Raw genomic sequence first — 19,960 nt, 5'->3', positions numbered from 1 at the left:
AAACCTGACACTGCAGTTTGTATCGAAGAGCTCAGTGAGCATAAGTGTTGATCAGCAGAAAGTTCTAACTTAAGTTTAATATATTAAATTGCAGATGGTATCCTACTCAATTATTTTGTCTATCCTTTCTTCTATAAATCAAAGACTTAATTTCTTAGCTGTTTCTACTCGTGTCTTAGTTGTTACTTGTAGGTTAAAGATTCTATGGTAGCTGTAAATGTAAAAACTACTATCTTAAGTACACAGCCCTTGCTGTGATTAATAAAGTAACAGCTTGTTTTTAATGATGCATTTTGATAATCAGGCTTTTAAGATTTGTTTAGGCTCCACTAAAGGAGGAGTACTGATAATAAATTTTGCAGCTATGCAGTGATCTTAATGTGTTTCAGTAACAGTTCATTTCCTGCCTTGTTTTGAATTTTTTTTTTTTACAACCGGTGTTCTGTTTATAATCCATGAACAACTTTTTCTAACTACTTTTATAGAATTTAATGTTTCATGATTTGTTAGTAATAAGTATATGTTATTTTGGCAATATCAGCTGACCCTTAGCAAGTTGATTTGTCACATGAATGTCATTCAGACAAGAGGGAAACCTGTTTCTTCCAACAGCTGTTTAGTTTCCTCTTACTGGTCGTTCCATGCCTGCCAAAAATACATACTTCTTTACATTCCATAGCATTGTATGTTCATATGGGTACATAAAGAAGTATGTACTCTGAGCAGGTATACGTAGGATTGCTCAACTGTCAGCTGAACCCGAAAAGTATTTTGCTTCTTTTCGTTGCTTTCATTAAGTAAAATTCATTCTGACATTTCTTTGGAAGAATAATGTTATGATTAATTGACTGTAGAAAATAAACTTATTGTTGCAACTGAACTTTACAATGCAATTTACCTGCAGAAAAGCTTAAAGCCAGTTATAGTTCATTGTTCTGTGATGGCGTGGACGTTAGAAGTATTTATCCAGGTTTTTGCAGCCTTTTGCTGTTCGTTCTGAGTGACCACTTTTGAATGGAGAGTTGAATCATTGGTAGCTTTGCAGAGTATTTTCCTGGAATTGGTAGTTGTATTCCACTGCGAGAACTTCAGTTGCCTTTGAGGTCTTCTAGCAGGTTTCCATGCTGGTGTACAGCTTGCATCTAGTATCCTAAAGGGAAGCATAGACGCATCTAATACGGTGGTTATAAATGTACTTTCTTACCCTCCCCAATCCCACCTCCTTGCTTTATGCATCTCATAGAGTATTCTGCCAACTCTTTTGCAGCTCTCTACCTATTTTTACTGCAGTTTGCAGTGGTTTAAAAAAAATAATTGTACGCACTGGTGATCCTGCTTATAGAAAATGTGATGATATTGAATTAAGAAAACAACCTCCAACTGTTGTGACAGGATTTGGGTTGTTAGGCCGAAGGTCATATGTGAAAGCTAGTACCTATTCAACACTTTTACAGATAGTTTTTTGTTTTTTTCATTTTTTAAGTTGGCACTCACCTGCTTCAGTCAAAATCTTGTCCACACTTGAAAGGTTTATGAAAACTAAAAAAAACAAAACAAAACAAACAAAAAAAATTTAAAAAAGCCACTAAAAAAAAATTAACCCTGTTTCTTCACATTCTGTTTTGTGCTTTGGTTTGTAATGGTAATTAAACATTTGGTGTGCAGTAAGGTTTTGACTTCGGTAAGGCTGGCATATGTAGCTTATGGTTGCTTAATTTGTATTTCGGGAGTTGATTTGGGTTAAAGAGTAAAATTTTTCCTTATAGCATTAGAAGGTAAATTTAAAATAAGCTTAACAATTAGTAACTGTAATAGTCTTCAGGAAAGATGAGAGCAGAGGAAGTAAGAATTTCTGCAGCCTGTGACAAAAATCTAGTGCAGCTGATAGAGAGCAAATCAGAGTGTAGCAGGAGCTAGCACAGTACTACAAGGAGAAACAGCAATGCAGCATTAGAATTACAGCATACACATTCTAGGTTTTTAACTTGGTTGATTTTAGGTACATCTGAGGTAAAGCGCCTTGAAAATTTTGCTTAGACCTGTTTTAGCACTCAGCATTGCACTACCATGCTGTTTGTTAGATTTTTTTGAATTTTTTTTTAGTTGTGATTTGCACAGGAAGAGAAGAATGTATTTCACTGAAACTAACAATCACTGTTTGCTAAGCAGTTAATGGCATTGCAATATTTGAGTTTATCTTCCCCCCCAAAAATCTGCCTGCCAAATAAGTTGGGGTTTTTTGCTATGAAATTTGGACTAATGTTGTTTTCTCTCAACCTGCTCTTTACACTACAAATGCTTGATACTGTAACACACTCAAAATTAAGCTGTTCCCAGAGTAGAGGGATTAATATGACAACCAGAAAAAAACCATTTTAGTAAATAAGCTACACATGCAGAAAGTCATAGGCATCCCTTAAACGTGCAGAATAACGCAGGTCTCCTGGCGTTCTGTTACCTGTGCGCTTAGTATCATGCAGCATTTGCAGTTGGAAGAGAGGTAATGACCTAGAGACACATCAGCAGCAGCCATCTCATCCTGAGTGCTCTTTCACTCTATTCGCTGAATCAGCTCTTCGGTACAGGGGAGGGGGAGGCACGGGGGGGGGAGAATGTCGGTGCGTTACAGTACCTCACCACCTTAAATAGATAAAATTTCAAAGGAAAAAAAAAAAGCATGAAGAGCGGTGCCTCGTTGGCACCGGCTGCCTTTCTTGGAACGCTAAAATATGGATGATGTTGTATAGAAATTATACCTTATGTCTGCTGGACTGAGAATTAAGAGTCCAAGGATAGATGCTAGGAAGCCAAGGGTAGGTGAACTTAGCCCACTGCCAGATGAAAATAATCACAGGCAAAAAAAACAAACCAAAACAAAAAGACCCCGAAAACAAACCCCAAAAAGTTGGAGTCACTTCCAAAAAAAAAAAAAAAAAAAAGCAATCATCTCCCCCCTCCCCCGGCAATATTGGTTTCTTCTAGTTCCTTAGATATTGCACTGCATCTTTTCTTGCTTGAGGTTATGTTTCCAGGCTTAACTGTAGGCAGGTCTGTGGTGAAGCTACTTTCCATCTTCAGAGGTCAAGGCTGCTAGCGAGGTCAGGGCTCCCGCATGCACACTATAGAAGAGCCTAACCATATTTCCCACTCAGAGGGCACGAGCAAAACTGTTACAGCTTTATAGGCAGCTAAGCATTTGAAACATGCACTCCCAGGCAAACAGGCTCTCTTGTGCCTCGCTCTTCCCTGACCATATTTAGTCAACCATTGCAAAAAATAGTCCCTCAGCTGCTGAGTGTCGATCGGGAGGCAGAGGGAGCCTCTATCCCGCGCTCTGCCTATTGATTGTTCGGCCTGCGGTCCCACTGCTGGTTAGCCATTTGTCCTGATATTTTTTTAGCACCGCCAAATAAAGCGGTCTCTCATGTTTCCGCTTATATTTCCCAGATTTTCACTGAGCTTGCGCTGCTACTAGTAAAGCCTGATGAGGTTGTCACTATACTTAGAAACACTGCGGAGCTGGGGGGGGGGGAGAGAAGGTGGGGGGAGACAAAAAGAAAGAAGCCCTGCTTAGGAGCAAGACAAGGACTTCAGGCAAATATAGAATAATAAATATCCTTCACTGCCAGAACAGATTGTGTAACCTGGTTTCTTGGTCAGTGAAAAATGTCGTGAGTAATAACAGGCTTTTTAGTCTGAGGCCTAGGTGGCTTTGTTGTATAGCTACTTTTAAGCTGAAAAAGTTATTTCATAAATAAGAAGTTTCTGCCAGTTTGGGCCCCCATATTTCCACATTCAAATCAAGTTAGAAATTATTTGAAAAATGGATAGTATTTTGTTTATAATGCTTTGCTATAAAATTACTTTAAAAAAAAAAAAGCAAATTTAAGTTGGGTGTTACTGTTCTGGAAAAAAATGAAATGTTTAGGAGAAAAGAAAAAACCCTCCAACTGAACAACTCAGTCTGTTAGTCTGATTTTCATGTGTGCAAAATTGGCCTAGATTAAGGCCAATAGTTACACATTCAAAATATGAAAAAAGTTTTTCATGTTCATAGGGAGCATATGCAATGTTTTCTTCAGAAAAGCATAAAGCAACTGAAATTTAGCCACTTAAATACAGCAGAAAGTCATAAACCTGAATATTTCAAAACTTTCTGTACATTTCCAGACAAAAATCTTTGTATGCTTCGCTCAGGAGCAATAATACTTTTCAAATACTAAAAAGTTTCTTCATCTAAAATTAAACAGATTTATAAAATGAAAATGTCATCTCATCTTGAAGTATTATGGTATAATTAATAGTTATTACTTTAGTAAAAGTTCAGTATTGCAAAGTAGAGAGTGAATTGCAAAGTTCTGAGCATTGTTTTCTTGCTTCCTCCTCTTTTGTCCTCTGGTCTCTGGCTGCTTATTCCATAACTTCTGTTGCAGCTCAGCTTTCTGGTAAAAGTCGCATTATTTTGTTTCCCTTTCTTCAGTTTTGCAATCATACACTGAAAACAAAATTGTTATATTATTTCTAAGCTAGCTAAAATATATTTTTGTGAATTGTAGGTAAATTTGTTCCTTCAGCAGCTTCTATCATGTATATTGCAAACAATTTTTCAATACCCAGAGGTATTTGAAAATACTGAGGGAAAAAAAAGAATGAAACAGCCTGCTTCCTAAAACTTGTGCTGAGTGATCAATCAGGTGTGAAATATGAAACCCAAATTTCATGATGCAGAGTACTCAGTAACAGCAGTGTAAGGTAGCCCAGTACTCTTTGTCGCTTGCTCCTTGGTGGTGTTTGCTTTGTGGTTCTTCCAGCGCAACCGCTGTGCTGCTCAGTGACTGTGCTGTGAACCAGATCAGGGAACTGGTCTGGCTTAAAGTTGTAACTTGACATGCACTTAGGGTAATATCATTGCTAAAAATAGTAGTGTCCTGCTCCTGTGTCACTTGTGCTACATTGGTACAAATATTCGTTTGGCTACACAGTGAACAGGATCAGAGTACTATTCTATGTGAGAAATAAATCCATCAAAAAGAGGCTATTTTTCAGCTACTTTGGGTGGGGGCGCCTTTGTGTGGGTGTGTTTTTTTGGGGGGGGGCGGAGGGGGGAGTAAAGCTGGTAGTCAGACAGCTGCATGTCATACTATATAGCCCTAAAAGAAAGCTTTGCAATGAAACTGTGTTTTTTAATTCTGGTCAGTTCCTTAATCTGATTCTTGGTATATTCTCAAACACCTGAAAAGTTTTAGTTGTGCAGAGGTAGGCTTGGGCTAAGAGGAAAGTATGGAGTGGGTTGCTGTAAAATATCTTGTATTATGAAACTATAAATAAAGCTGGCTTGAGGGAGGAGAATGACAGGGGAGTGAAGAAACTTATAGTAGAAAGGGCACTGCATCATTACAGCCCCTAGAGATTTGGTTTTCTGATCTGTTTATGCTGATCTAACACTGCTTCTGAAATGGGCAGTCTGCCCTCCTTCCAGTTCTAACTTCATCGCTTCCTTATTCCTGTCACTTCCAGTGAACAGGAAAACACAGGATAAATTGGATTATCTCATTAATCTCTCTGGAAAGGAACCTGCCAAAATGAAAAGTTTGGCAGCTTGTTTGACTCACTAGACAGCCACATGCCTGACAGAGCCAACACAATGCAGGAATTGGAAAAGTGGGACCATGTCTTTCAGCAGCAATTTAAGTTAACTGAGGTTAAGGTGGTGGTGAAATTGTCTCTCTAGTTGTGCTTTTATTTTTATTTTCTTAAATACCTAAGCATCTGTTCTTTACAACAACAAAAACAACAACAACAACAGCCCTTCCTCATTTAAGTCATGCTGTAGTCACCTTGTAATTAGTAGCAGAAAATCTCTCTATTTTTTTTTTTTCTATGCATTGTTATTTTGGATGGGGTAGTAGTAGTAGTTAATGTGAAATCTGGAATCTTTTCTGTACAACCAGGCCATTGTAGATTACTTTACCCTGTCGATTTTTGAAATAAATCCCTTATTGTATGCAGCATTCTCATGTTCTGCTGATACGCATCAGTAAAAATTCAATAAGTAAAAATACTGCATGAGGAAACAGATTTTATATGTAGGTCGATAATGCATAATATACCATATGTTAAAGTTGTTAGTCATAATGCTTTTTTCTCATGTTGGTAACTCTTTGGTGTTGAAACAACTGCTCTAAAAAAGAGTTAATGTATTGTTCAGAGGCATGATATATTTTATCCTGCAAATACTAAATTCATGCTGTTTATTGCACACTCTGGTATTATTCATGATTTAAACTTGTCATATATATGCAAAGTCATGGTTCCAGACTCCCTAAAAACATGAATTAAATAAAGAAAAATCACTTGTGTAGCATGACCAATTTAAAGTATCCATATCAGCACTTGCAATTTACTGTCATTCTTCTACATTTCAAATTAAATGTGATACAATGAAAATGGCTGTTCCTTGCACCAAGTCACTTGTAACTATTAAAGCCTGGATTAAAGTTTTACTGGGAGATTGTCCAGACCAGAATATGGCCCCTTCAGAGAAAATGTGAATTATGATGGGATTTATAAGTCACTATACCTCCAATAGCTGGGCCTGAGAAAGTAACAAATACCTTGACCTCTGCTCCCTAGACATGCATCTGCTTTCTCTTCATCTTCTTCCCTGAGGTGTTTAGCTTCTGTGAAAGATAACTGGTTTCCTCACCCTCTTCAAAGCTTGACAGACAGACTTCTTCTGAAATATTCACTGAAATTTTTCTTCTGTTATCCCAGCTGGAAAACTGCAGACTAGAGAACATGCGAAGTATCATCCAACTAAAAAAGGCTTAAAATCTTTATCAGCTTCATGCTGATCTGTAAATATTTCAGAATATATGCCAAAGCTTATACATTACAAAATTTTAAAATCAGTAATGCTGTAACAATAACTCTTAAATTTAAATAGCATAGGGATGACATAAATTCAGTGTTTTAATAAGGCTTTTAAGCATTTTATTAATCATCTTTTGAAGCTACTAGATTAGCCATGTAATCTGTACTAGTTGAATAAACTGAAGACCGTGACAGCAGTTTATGAAGTTTTCTTCAGCTGATTTCATGCTTATGGTTCCTATTAGATTTGCAGATTTCTTAATCTTTTTAATATAATTGTCATGAAAATAGTCTGCGTTCTGTTTTAATATATACAAAATGAAAGAACGTTTTCATGGCCATCAGTCCTGCGTTCCTGAATATGGAGTAGCATAACTTTTTTTTTTTCATTAAGACTTTAAGTATGGAATTATGATCCAGCAATTACAGTGTAATTGGTACGTAACATTGATTCACTAATAAGACTTTGTTTTCTGATATAATGCCTGCCTCTTTCAGGGAGTTCTGTTCTGAGTGCTAGCTGCTTAGCTAAATTGTGAAACTTTAGGCAGCAGCTGTCGAAAATCCTGCAAAATAGAATAGCAGTAGACGGGAAGTCTGCAGTGTGAAGGAACAGGATCTTGTGCCTTGAGAGAAACTACCTTTCAGCTAAAGATAAGGAGGATGCAGTCACTGAGCATCGTAGAAGAACTTTCCATTTGTAACATATTAAAATTTTGTATAATTTTAAGGTGTCATGTCCTAAAATCCCCCTTCCATCCTGCTGTCCAGTAACTTAGTGCTGCCTGTGGTTTCTTAACTTAGACAGAAGAAACTGCGAAGTAATTACTGTCTTTTTGATGCTTCACTATGAAAAGTAAGATAAAAATCTGTTATATGCAGGAGTCAGATACTACACTTTTCAGCAGGGCCAATTTAGTGCGCATTATAAAAGCATTCAAAATGTTACAGGCATAAAAGTAAGATATGGTCTTAGCCCCTGAATATTTTGCGGTTGAACTTCAGATGAAAATCCTACAGATGTTTGACAGCAAACTAAATAAGAAAAGATTTGAAAGAGGAGTTGGTAAGGCTAATGCTCTTGTGAATATTAGGATGAGTGAATGTTTTCATAAGCATACAAAATATCAAGTTCTTAAGTAGATCAGAAGCGTTCATAAAATGGCAACAGTAATGTTTCTAAAGGATATTCTCTCCTTGGCACATCTTTTAAAGTTAATCTGTAATCTGTAACATTTTTTCTTTCCCCCCCCCCCTGTAATTTTTGTCATGCTTTTTGAACTGAGTAAAAAGAAAAAGAGTATCTGTTCATATGAGCACATTTCAAAGACTCTTGGATGCTAATTAAAAATAATTCTGGGCATTTTTTCTCTTTAACTTACACCATCTGTGAGACTAATTTATATGGATGGGCTGAGTTCACATGAAACTTCATTGGGTATGGATATGAGCAGGATACTTTAGTCACAGTCTCTTTTGTAATTAAGGGAACTTTTATCAGCGTGACTGACAGCTCTCATAGTTTGTTTTTGTTCTCTTGTATCTTCTCCCTTCAAAAAGGGAAGATGTATTTTGTATAGTGTTTTACAGCTTTAAACAAGGAGCAGCATGTACACTATAGATTAGATTGCACCTAGATTACATGATTTTTTTTGATGATCTTACTGCCCTCTGATAAATCATTTTCCTGGGAAGAAAAAAGGGCTTTATTCCTGAAAGAGAAAATTCTGTTGCGACTGAGATGTTGAACTGCAGTAGATGTACTAAAGCTTTAGGTGATCTTTTGAAGCACTGAGCCTGGTGGGTGAAGATGAAGAATTTACATGTGACTTGAGACTCTGTGAGAAGTTAGTACAGAAAGTACAGGACCAGCTGGTAGTGCTTCTAGTGTGGTGTGCTGCTGACATGTGCTCTGTATCAGTTCAGATTTCTAAAGAGCTGGTGGTGGTGTGCCCAGGTATGTTGCATTGATGTAGTCTAGATAGGATGCGAACTGCAGTGCCCCAGACTTTGCTCCCTCTCTGGCTGTATTATGGCTAGAAACAGTGCAGAAGTTTCTAACCAGATAGATATTTATATCTTAGGTTTGGAAATACAGCGTTTTTTACAAAGTAAATGACAAACTCAACTAGTAATATTCCTTTGCTTGCTAGATTTCATAAAGCTTTAGTTATCTCTGCTTTGCTAAATTATATCCTTCTTAATTTTGGAAACTCCAATTGTGTGAATCTCTCAGAGTTAATGTTGTAGTTTTTTCTAATATTCCAGTTTTTTTCCCCAGCATGTGACAGAATTATAGAAGGTGTCATGAACAGAAGCTGAGTAATGGTTCACAGTAAACAAAGTACACTCTATCAAGTGTCATCATCTTTCTTTGCTGCGTTACAAATGATTTGGACAGGGAGGAAGTGAGAAGCTTAATCCTGCCAGGAAAACAAAGAATCATACCAGACTGAGAAAGGTTTATTTTTTTTTTATTTTGTTTCCTTACATCAAGTAAGCTGTGATTAAGTCTAAAAAGACTGAGATAATACATGCGCTGCAAAATGTAACTGTTCCAGGCCAAGTGATTGTGTCTGCTCTGTGGAGGACCAACCTCCTGTAGAAGCAATGTGCGGTGTGTGTGCATTACCTAGCAGCTGCCCATGGATCTAATCTGGGCCCTGTGTGACTCTGTGGCCTAAAGATGCAGTTACTTAGTTGTGTTTAATTCGGACACTCTGAATGAGGGGGAAAAATGTGAGGGTTATACTGCAGCTGTCAGGATGGTGTATTAAGAGTGTGAAACAGAGGATTTGTATTGTGTGCTCTGTGCAGCATCAGGAGAACGTGAGGGGACGTTTAAGAATTTAGTCTGCTAGGATAGTGTCTGAGTATTGCGTAGGAAGGAGCGTACAGTCTTACTGATACAGCAGTCTACCTGGTGCAGTCTTATTATTTATACTTTTGGGGATGGCTCATTGGAGTGAACTATCTCCAGAACCACATGTGGAGTTTGTTTTATAGGAAACTAGTTGGCTTGCTCTAAAAGAGAGCTCAGGAGTGAATACTGTGTATGCAGTGAATGATCAAGAGAATGGATTATTGGAATGAATTTGGAGCTAAGTTATTACTTGACAGTGTGGTCAGCTTATTGCTATCTGTTGCTGATATTTTTAAATGTCCAGAGGTTCATTTTGTGAAGATATTTCTGAGGTTTTTTTAGGCCCAAGTACTTAATATTGGTGGCTAATGAAGAACTGTTTAATTCAGTTATAGTATCTGCCTTGCAAGGCAGTCTGTGACTCAGTGGTTCTACATGCTGTAGCTAGTATTACTTAGATTTTAAGGTTTGACTCTCTTGAAGGAGAAGCTTTGTTTCTCCTATGAATCACATGTTACTTCAACAGAAGGGAAAGATCAGATGATACAAGAGGTTTCTTGGCATGAGATTATAGCAGTTCCTGTTTTTTGTGTTCTTCTCTGAGGAACTGTCTTAAAGGGGCTGCATGTGCCATTTACCAAGATAAGGCAATCATGGAATTAAGTTTGGTTACTTACCCATTCCAAAATCTATGTGAAGACAGGTGAGCTAGAGAGAAGTGTCATTCTGAGAGAGTACAAGATTCTGATTTGTTTATCTAATGTCATAAGTATTAAAACCCTTAATAACACTGCATTCTTTGGACTTCATGGATTTTAGTCTGCTTTATTGCTGTAGGAATCAAGTTGCTTTTCCCTACCCTTGAATTTATTATTTGATAATAAATCCCCTTCCTCTGTTAGGCCGCTTGGTAGGGCATATAGAAGTGGAGTGGAATATTGCACATTTTCATGGTATGTTAAACTTGGCCACCATCTGTTAAGACAATTCTGTATTCCACCAAAAAATTTCCAGTTTCAACATTTTTTTTCTACATGTAAGAAGTCTTACTCCAGTTTTATCTCAGAAATGGAAAGTCTTAGCTGTTATTACCAAAGGCATCTACTGTAGTGGATGTTAAGTTGAATAGTTAAGTAAAGATTGCTATTAAGATTTCCAGGGACAAGTACTGTCTACTCTGTTTCAGAAGTTGTGTGAATACTTCTTTAAGGTAATTATTACTGCTAAATAACATTTTCTCTGAAAAATGTGATTCCCTAACTCTTTGTTTTGCTAGTGCAGTGTTTGGGAAGGAACTGAACATGAAATTATCATGCTATGGGGCTGTCAGTATAATTTTTATCCCACTTGCACTTTTTGAAAAAAAGCTGTTGTATTTTTTGTCACTTCTTTGTAGTTCTGAGAACGAATACTGCTTTTGCTACTGTCTAGTCATCATTCAGCAAATAATTTTATATGTACTTTTCTGCCATCTCTGTGTATTTATTTCAGTGCAATGCGTGTGTTGCTGTCCAAGTTACCACGACCATGGATTGTTGATGAGAAAAAAGATGATGGTTATACTGCCTTGCATCTGGCAGCCCTCAATAATCATGTGGAAGTGGCTGAACTTTTGGTGCATCAGGTAGGGCTCTCTTCTCAGGAGGATTTAAATGTCACACTTTGATTAACCATCTGATGTGAAAATAGTTTGCTGCTTGAAGCCTACAATCGCAGTGCAGAAGCAGTAGAGCAGCAAAGGCCATGTGGTAAGCTCTGAAAGTCAAGCTTGCCTTTGATGCCATTACAGTGGACTAATGGTGCAGAGGGACTGAACAACTTCTTACTTGTTTGGATTCAACAGCTCAACATCTGTAGACTGAATCATTAAAGTAGTTAATAAATTCTTCTCTAGAATCTCCAAAATAGGAATCATATTCGGGTCTTATTCAGTGCTCCAGTTGACTGCCTTGCCTGTAGATGAATTGCTGGGATGATTAACAGTCCAGTGCTCTGATTATCTTTCAGGGCAATGCTAACCTGGATATCCAGAATGTTAACCAGCAGACTGCTCTGCACCTTGCCGTTGAACGACAGCATACACAAATAGTTAGGGTAAGTATTTTATTTGCAATAAGCCGTATGCATAATGGTACTTTGTTCAAGCTGATGGTAGCTGTTAAGACATAGATATTTTGCTAACTTTAAACAAAAATGGTTTAAGAACTTGTTATAGCCTTTGAATGTTTGTATGATTAGTTTTGATTAATTCAGAAACCTGCAAACTTTGCACAGAATGTCAGTAGGCAAGGTGAATGCTGAGAAAATTCCGAAAAGGTTTTTTTCTATATACACATTATGCTTTCCTCTCTGTGGTTGCCAGTTCCAGCATCCCTCCTCCTTGAGTAATGGAGAACGTGTTCCTCTATTCATTGTCTTACCAGTCTTATGGGTCCTGTAATGAGACCTTCAAGTAGCATTTTTGATTCCTCTTGCTTTATGAATAATTATTCTTGCTCGTAGCTTTTGCAAACTGTAGCTAAATTAAACATCTTGTTTTTACATGTTTCACTACTTTTCAGTCCTGAGATTGTAGTTTTCCCTCTTTTTAGCTTGGGAAAGCTATAAGCAGTAATAGAAGTACCTTACCAGGGAAAGGAATGCTACTTCTGTTTTTTGCTCACATGATTGAAAAGATCTGAATGCTTTCATTGAACAAAACTCTGATGGCATGGGAAACTGGTTTGGCACATTTTGCCCGTTCTGGCCTGTGTGTGCTGTCTGCGTGGGAACTATGTGATTTACTGTTTGCCTTGCTAGTGTGTGCTGTTGAGACTCGGAGAGAGCGCTCACTGCTGTAGGAGGTGTTCCCTAAGAGTGAATACTTCAGCCTGGCTTGGCCCTCTGTTTAATATTTTTATTTCCTTTGTAGAGTAAGAGTCATTTATATTAAAAGCTGCCTCTTACTCAGGCCTACGAAGGTTTGTGTCTTACACAGACCTATGCCTGTGGTTCTATTTAGCGTTATTTTGCCATAAGTTTTCTCCAGCTCCAAGAGTTGATGAATGTGATCCCATTGCAGTGAAACATGTGATATAACCCTATATCTGGAACTGCTTGCTACCAGAAGAATGGTTTCATAGAGTCAGTGTCACGTGCATTCAGCAAGTGTTTCTGGAGCTATATTTGGTGAGCCCGTGTGCCCTTTTGGAACTGACATGGTACCTGGGAATACAATACTAATCTAACAGATGAGCAGGAAGGTAGGCATGTTGAAGAACTAGTGTGTGTATTGGATTGGCTTGCTTATATCCAAGAATGTTTAAGTGGATGACCCTCTAGAGTGTCCATACTTCACAGTTGGATTAGCTTTGAGAAGTCCAAAAATAACTCCTGCAGCCATGCAAAAAACATGTTGGCTCCTATATTTCAAAATTAATTCCTATTGGGTACCTTCCAGGGTTGGGTTGTACCCTCAGGCATCTGTGGAATAGTGGTCAAAGGTAGCAGGGTTCCTTTAAATTGCTCTGGTGCTGTGACAAAGGGTGCTTTTATTTATTTATTTATTTTTAGACTTCTGCAAAGGCTTTGAATTTCCATGGCAGCCAGGGATTCCAGGTTGCTCTTAGAAGAGTTCTCTTACAGGTTTTCTTCAGAGGAATTGACTAGAAACCCGTAATAACGATAGAGAAATTCTCATTACGCGCTACCATTTCCAGGAGAAACAATTAAGCAGCAACTGGCTAGTAGCAGGCACTGCCTTTCAATATGAAGGACTGGGGCCAGAAAAAAAAACAATTAGAGGGTGTATGAAGTCCAGGGGAGACTGTTGTGACCCTTAGCTGTTTGTTTGGGGATTTTTTTGACTTCACTTATGGAAGGAAGGGTTGGGAGAATGGTCAGCAGCAATCAGTAACAGGCAGGTATTTACTTGAAATATAAGCTCTGAATTCCTTTTAGATCCAGGTAAGTCTTTTTTCCTTATAGTCTTTTCTAGAGAGTCTGAGATTGAGTCTGAGAACTTGCTAGTTCTGAAGAGGATTCCCTTTCATGTATTCCAGTTTCTAGGGTATACTTTTGGTCTCTACTGCTACTCAGAATTTTGCAGACTAACAAAAGTTTGAAACTAAAATGACAAAACATCAGCTGCCATCTACAGGTTTCTGAATAGCAATAGTGACAGTTGTTTTTTTTTTTAAGGGGAGTTATTTGTCAGCGTGTGTTTTTGTTTTGCGTAACAGCACATTTAAGGAAGTTGTCTATCAAATTATGGGAGGGCTGTGTGCTAATGCAATGCAAATTGGAGGGCCTGTGCGGCCTTGTGGTTGCTATCATCTCATGTGACCTGGAACATATGCTAATGGTGCTTGTGTCTTCTGCTGAATAAGGATTAGACTTAAGTACGTTTAACTACTTTACTAATGTGAGGATACTGTAAATTAAGTTGTAAAGTTTCGCATGGTATGAAAAGTGGTGTTTCATGGGGTCATTGAAACATAATAGTAGGGAACATGTACATATCTAGTGTTTCACCCGCTTTGTTTTGTTTCTGTTATAGTTCTGTAATATTACATAGTTTGTTAGTTATCTTGTAAGAGATAAAGGTTTTGGACAATAGAAAGACTCCTCTAAAGTAGCATCTCTCCCTTAGAGTACAGCAAAACATTAGGCTTCTGCTGAAATAAAATTGACATTTGAAAGAGAGAAGTGCCTCAGTTGAAGGCTGAACTTGAAGTCTGGAAATTAAATTCAATTTAACTCAATTGTGAATAGTAACAAAGTAAAAGAATAACCCTTTGGGGCCTTTTAGGACTTCCTAAACTATAGAATAAATGTGGTGTGTGTGGAGGGAGTTGTTTGTCTGTGGGGTTTTTTTGTTTGTTTTTTTGTGTTTGTTTTTTGCTTTGTTTTTTGTTTTTTTGAGATTTAAATTGGGTTCTCTTTCTTTCAGCTCTTAGTCCGTGCAGGTGCTAAATTGGATATTCAGGATAAAGATGGGGACACTCCCCTGCATGAAGCCCTGAGACACCACACACTGTCACAGCTCCGCCAACTCCAAGACATGCAAGATGTGGGCAAGGTAGATACTGCTTGGGAGCCATCAAAGAACACAGTAAATAAAATGCATTTATTTATTCCTTTTTCCTCCCCTGTACATTTGTCTCTATTAGTCTAGTTCATCTAGTTTCTGTACTGTTGAACTGGTTTTTGGCAGCCTAAGCTTATCTACACATTCCACATCAGGCAGCAGTGCATGCAAAAATTAAATTGTTGTATGTGATAAGTTTGTTAAAGAAAAATATGGATTATTTAGTTCAAAACATTTCTGCAACTCTGTCTTTCATTGTGAACATGTATGACTGCCAAAAAAATCAAAAGCAGCTTTTGGAAAGAGAAATAAGCAGTAATACAGTACAGAATAAGACTAAAATTATGCTTTCTAAGATTCAACATCTTGCATGTTTTTATTTTTGTAGCTTTAAACTGTCAGCTGTTTCTGTAACCTTCTGAAAGCTTATGTTAAAACTAAGCACTCTTAATCTTTGTGTCTTGATTGCTACATATCTTTCTGATGGAGTTCATTTCAGAAATTGCGCTCTAGTAAGGAAAGAGTCGAAGAAACTCGTAGTAGTAAAGGCCAAAGTGTTGTATTAAAAAAAAAAAAAAAAAAAAAGCTCACATGCTGAAAACTGTGTGACTATTGTATGCAAAGGTGAAAAAAGGAAAAAGAGAATAAAATTCAGGAATAAGTGGGATTGAGGAAGGTGAACACAATTTTTATGTACCTATTAAAATGTGCAGAGTAACAGTGGGTCAGACTTACTGAATTATTAGTTACCAGTGTCTTAATATTTTTTCTGATTTTTACTATTGGTGACAATTTTTCCATTTTATTAAAAAAAAGCTTTATTAACAAGTTTTTGTTCAAAACCATATATCCACTGTACAGCAAGTACATTTTTCAAAATGGGCGCTTAATTTCACTGAAATACATTGGACTAAGCATTGAAAAGAGATTTAAAGTATAATTGGCATATATAAGAAATTGCTTATGTACTTTTAAGTGGAAGGAAGAAAGCAACTAAAGCTCAGTTGTGTTTCCATGATCTGAAATGTACTCTGTGAGAGGTGGCCAAAATAACTTGTGTGCATGTATTTAATTTTGAAACTAATGAACGGACATGAGTACTCCTCCTCAGATTCAGCATTCCAAAATATGTTTTTCAGTTGTCCATCTTACCATTGATGACATCCAAAATGAAACTGGAGGAGTTGTGTTTCAGGTTTATTGTAACACAAGGGTGTTTTTCTCTACCATCTTTTCAAATTCTAATTTTTGAGGTTTTATGTTTTAAATTAGGTTTTTATTTTTATTTTTGCACTGTTTTCTCCTAGTTTCATTCAAGCTGTATTCTTGATAAAAATTTACACTTTTTAGTTTAGATTTTATTAAAATTAAAAAACTAGACATAACAAGAAAAAAAATCCCCACAAAAATTGTATCTCTGAAAGCCTAAAAATGGTCTAGGGTTTAAAAAATGGTGCTCAACCAGTACCTACTATTTTAGTTTGATCAAACTACTGATGATTTTTTTTCCCCCCATTTTGTTTAGCTGCAGAGAAGGTTTTTGCATAGCTAACAAATATTTGGGAAGATTAAATGGTGTGGAGGAGATTTGTGCTTTCATACAAAGATCAAAATTGTTTATTTTAATTTTATGTGGCAGCAAAATAAGATGAAAACAATTTCCATATGTCAAATCTGGCTAATACGTACCTGAAAACTCTCAAATCATCAGCATGTTGGACTATATTGGAAATGTAGATTTGTGGAAAATAGTAAACAAAAACAATATTTGTATCTACCTTTACTTAAAGAAAGCTAATATAAAATGATAAGTTGTAATACAAGAAAAGCAACAAACATTTTCTGTTCTGCTGAAAACTAGATTTTACCAGTGAACAGTTTTAATAGTAAGCCACCTTTCCTTCAAAATCTTAAAGACACAATGTGGGCTGCTAAATTATGTGCAGCTCAGCTATCTGGAGCTTTAAAGCAATCCAAGGAAACATTTATAATTTGTCTTGTCTAGTGTTACAAATACAGGAGGTGGATGATAGTGGATAAATGGGGTAAATAATAGATGAACAGCTTAGCCTGGGAAACGTAAAGCTTTCTTCTTGTGAATATGATGACTGCTAAGTTAAATAGATAGAATTTGCATTTTTTGAATTATTAAGTAAATGTTATTAATTCCTTCAAAAATTGGGAAAAGCTGTCAGATTTCTATAGCCTGATAGCAAATCTGATATTTAAATCTTTGGTGTTTTAGAGCTAAATTGTAATTAACTTTGGACAACTGTCTTAAAGATATCAATTTGCTAAGCACCCCAGGGTGCTTCTTTGTAGTATAGTACTTCAACAAAATAATTGAATTTTGCAGTTGAATAAACTGCGAAAGAATAAAAATTCGACTTTGGGGATTTTAGATGTCTTTCACTTTGATGAAGTTGGTTGGCAAGCTGTATAGTGCTTAACAGCAATTTCACTGAAAATTCACCATTTGTTCCTTTTTGCTTTGAGCCTGGTTTAAAATGGGAAACGTCCTTTTAACTGGTATTGGGAACTATTTCATAGGCGGAATTATATGGAATGAATACATTAGTATTTATTTTAGTAATTGCTTCTGAATGTCAATACTAAGCTGGTGCAATAACTAAAACTGTTTTTGTCAGTTTTGTTCAGTTGATATATTTGATATGGTGGACTATTTTAAGATGGATGTAGTGAACAACCTTGATAGTACACAAAGCTCTATATATTTTAGATATCAATCTGAAAAATATTTCTATGTTGTTTTCAAGAGTTGTGAAGAGAACACTACATTTCTTTAAATGATTTTGAAGCTTTTTTCAGCACAAATGTCTTTACTAGCATTTTCAGTAAGACAATAGTACAGTTGGGTGGAGGAGAGCTTTTCTGAAGTATAATCCCCACCACCACAAAAAAAGCCATTCTAGTTCCCTTATTATGGATGCAGTGCTCCTCAAACTGGGGCACTTTTTATGCTAAATAAATGTATAATTCCCCAGTCTCTTAATTTATTTTCATATAGGCATCTTTTAGACCCTCAAAACACTTTTCAGATACAAAATGATGCCACTGCCTAAATCCTAATTTAAACTAAAGAAACCCTAATGGAAGTCACATAGTGTTTACAGTTTCTAAGATGGCTCAGTAGTTATAATTATTTAGACTATATCTATACTGTCTTTGTGGATGACACTGGGAAGAGATTTCTTCCCCACAGGTGAGTTGATGTAGACTGGCTTGCGTTGATGTACCACAGGGCTAGCACCCTCCAGAGTAGACCGACTGCAGCCATACTAGGCCCTAAGACATAACACTTTTACGCGTGGTTTTTTTTCATTTTGTATGTTTGAAATGAAAGAGTTATGTTGCAGACTACCAGAGAAGTGTCACTCTATGCAAGATCTCCTTCATGTTTTTAAACCCTACAGCATGTGGAGGCATTTTAGGACTGAAGGTTCTCTTGCATAATGTTGGTGACTGTTCCAGGTGGAGGAGCCAGTCTTAGAATGAAGAAAGGACTAAATCAAATTGTTCGGTGTAGGTTCCTTCAAAGAATGTCTACTCTGCCAGTGTCAGAGAAAATTAGTTTTTGCTGGGCATCGTGCTGCTGTGCCTGGGTTACTGGTGGTACCCAACACACCCACTTTGAAGCTAAGTTAAATCTCAGCTGTGCTTCAGCTAATGCTGTAATTCACATTACAGAAAAACAGTCTGAATTTCCACCACAAAACAATTTCTGTCCACGTCTAATTCTTTGGTATCAGCCGACTGGCTTAAGCACGTCAAACTTGCTGGTTAAATTAATATTAAATCTTTCCAGCTCAGCTATACTGTTCATATCAAATCACAGGAAAGAGTACAGGACAATGAGTATGTGTGAACTCGTGGAGTAACCTTCAAGAGTCTCTTAGTCCCTCAAGTAATGTTTATTGATATAAAAACTCCTAACTGCATAGACTAACATTTGAAAAAATTGCTTTCCTAGGAAACTGGGATAGCTGTATGAGGAGAAGGATAATGCTACGGATATCAAGGCAGGGGAACTTCTGACACATACTTCACATGTTCCAAGGCATAAAGCCAAACACAGCTTTTTTTTCCCTCACAGGTCACCTCTGAGAGATGGAGGAGATAACTAGATAGATTTTGAAAACTATTTTCTTAATAGTTCACTCAGAGATGCATAGTCTTTAGGATTGTAGTGACTGATATCTGGTATTTTAAATTTATCCTGTATGCTGCTGTGTCTCAAATAGCATGTCTGGTTCTTTAAATACAAAGTGGTTGTTAATGTAGCCAAAAGGGCCTTAATCTTTAGGAGTGATACTTGACACTCAGCTTTTAGTAGACCAGCTACAGGACAGACTGCACAAACTGAAAGGAGTGTAGAAAGATTTGCATCAGACAGGTTGGGCATTTACATCAATTCATGGGAAAGGCTGAAAAGAGGTGGGTACAAAATCTCACCTTGTTATAGTGTTGATGCCTATATGAATTCAGAGCTTAAAACTCTGTGGATTGAAGTTGTCTCCTTGTCCCAGAGTTGTTTCTTTGAATACAGTCTAGTGTAGTTCGCTGAGGGATTCTTCAATGGTGCCACCAGTTCTGTGTTGTATGAAATGTGCATTTGCTTATGCATTTTATCCAATCAATCTTTAATACAGAAAGGATGTTGGAAGTGGGCTGAGAATACTGCAGTCTAGGTGAATCCTTTAATTGCTGGGCTATAGTATTGGGCCTTCTCTCTTTGTCTTTCTAGCTGGCCCTGTGAGTCTCGCATTCTTTTCTACAGTAGTATCTGTAAAAGAGTGATAGGACAGGAGGACAGATATGTGAGCTTAAATCCTCCAAACAGAGAAGGCGTCTGAAATCATCTCTTTCTTGGCCAGATGCTTTATTCACTAGACTACTAAATATAAATGTGCATTTATGTCTGCCTAGCTATGTTTTCTGTTCAAGTGTGATGGTGGTTGCATTTTGTCTGAACTCAGTGATGTTAGTATGTATCAGGTGTATTCTAAATATACCCCCCGGGGCAGTGCCATTTAAAGTACTTATATAGAAAAACAGCCACTTTACAAATGAGTATAGGTGTACAGGAGATTGAATGCTTCAGTAGCTGAACTATTCCTTACAGAACTCTGTAGCTA

General features: G+C 37.0%; 1 protein-coding gene across 1 annotated transcript in view; it reads left to right on the top strand.

Moving 5' to 3' along the window:
* MIB1 (MIB E3 ubiquitin protein ligase 1) overlaps positions 1-19,960 on the top strand; it is an 84,197-nt gene that overhangs the window by 44,129 nt on the left and 20,108 nt on the right. Inside the window, exons 13-16 of the mRNA XM_067290027.1 lie at positions 11,228-11,360; positions 11,744-11,830; positions 14,667-14,828; positions 19,570-19,577. Coding sequence (XP_067146128.1) covers positions 11,228-11,360; positions 11,744-11,830; positions 14,667-14,828; positions 19,570-19,577 — 390 coding nt within the window. The remainder of the gene's footprint in view (positions 1-11,227; positions 11,361-11,743; positions 11,831-14,666; positions 14,829-19,569; positions 19,578-19,960) is intronic.

Source organism: Apteryx mantelli, chromosome 2 (assembly GCF_036417845.1).
Source record: "Apteryx mantelli isolate bAptMan1 chromosome 2, bAptMan1.hap1, whole genome shotgun sequence".
Lineage (NCBI taxonomy): Eukaryota > Metazoa > Chordata > Aves > Apterygiformes > Apterygidae > Apteryx > Apteryx mantelli.
The sequence above is the reverse complement of the archived record's forward strand: the minus strand, read 5'-3'. Positions and strand labels throughout refer to the sequence as shown.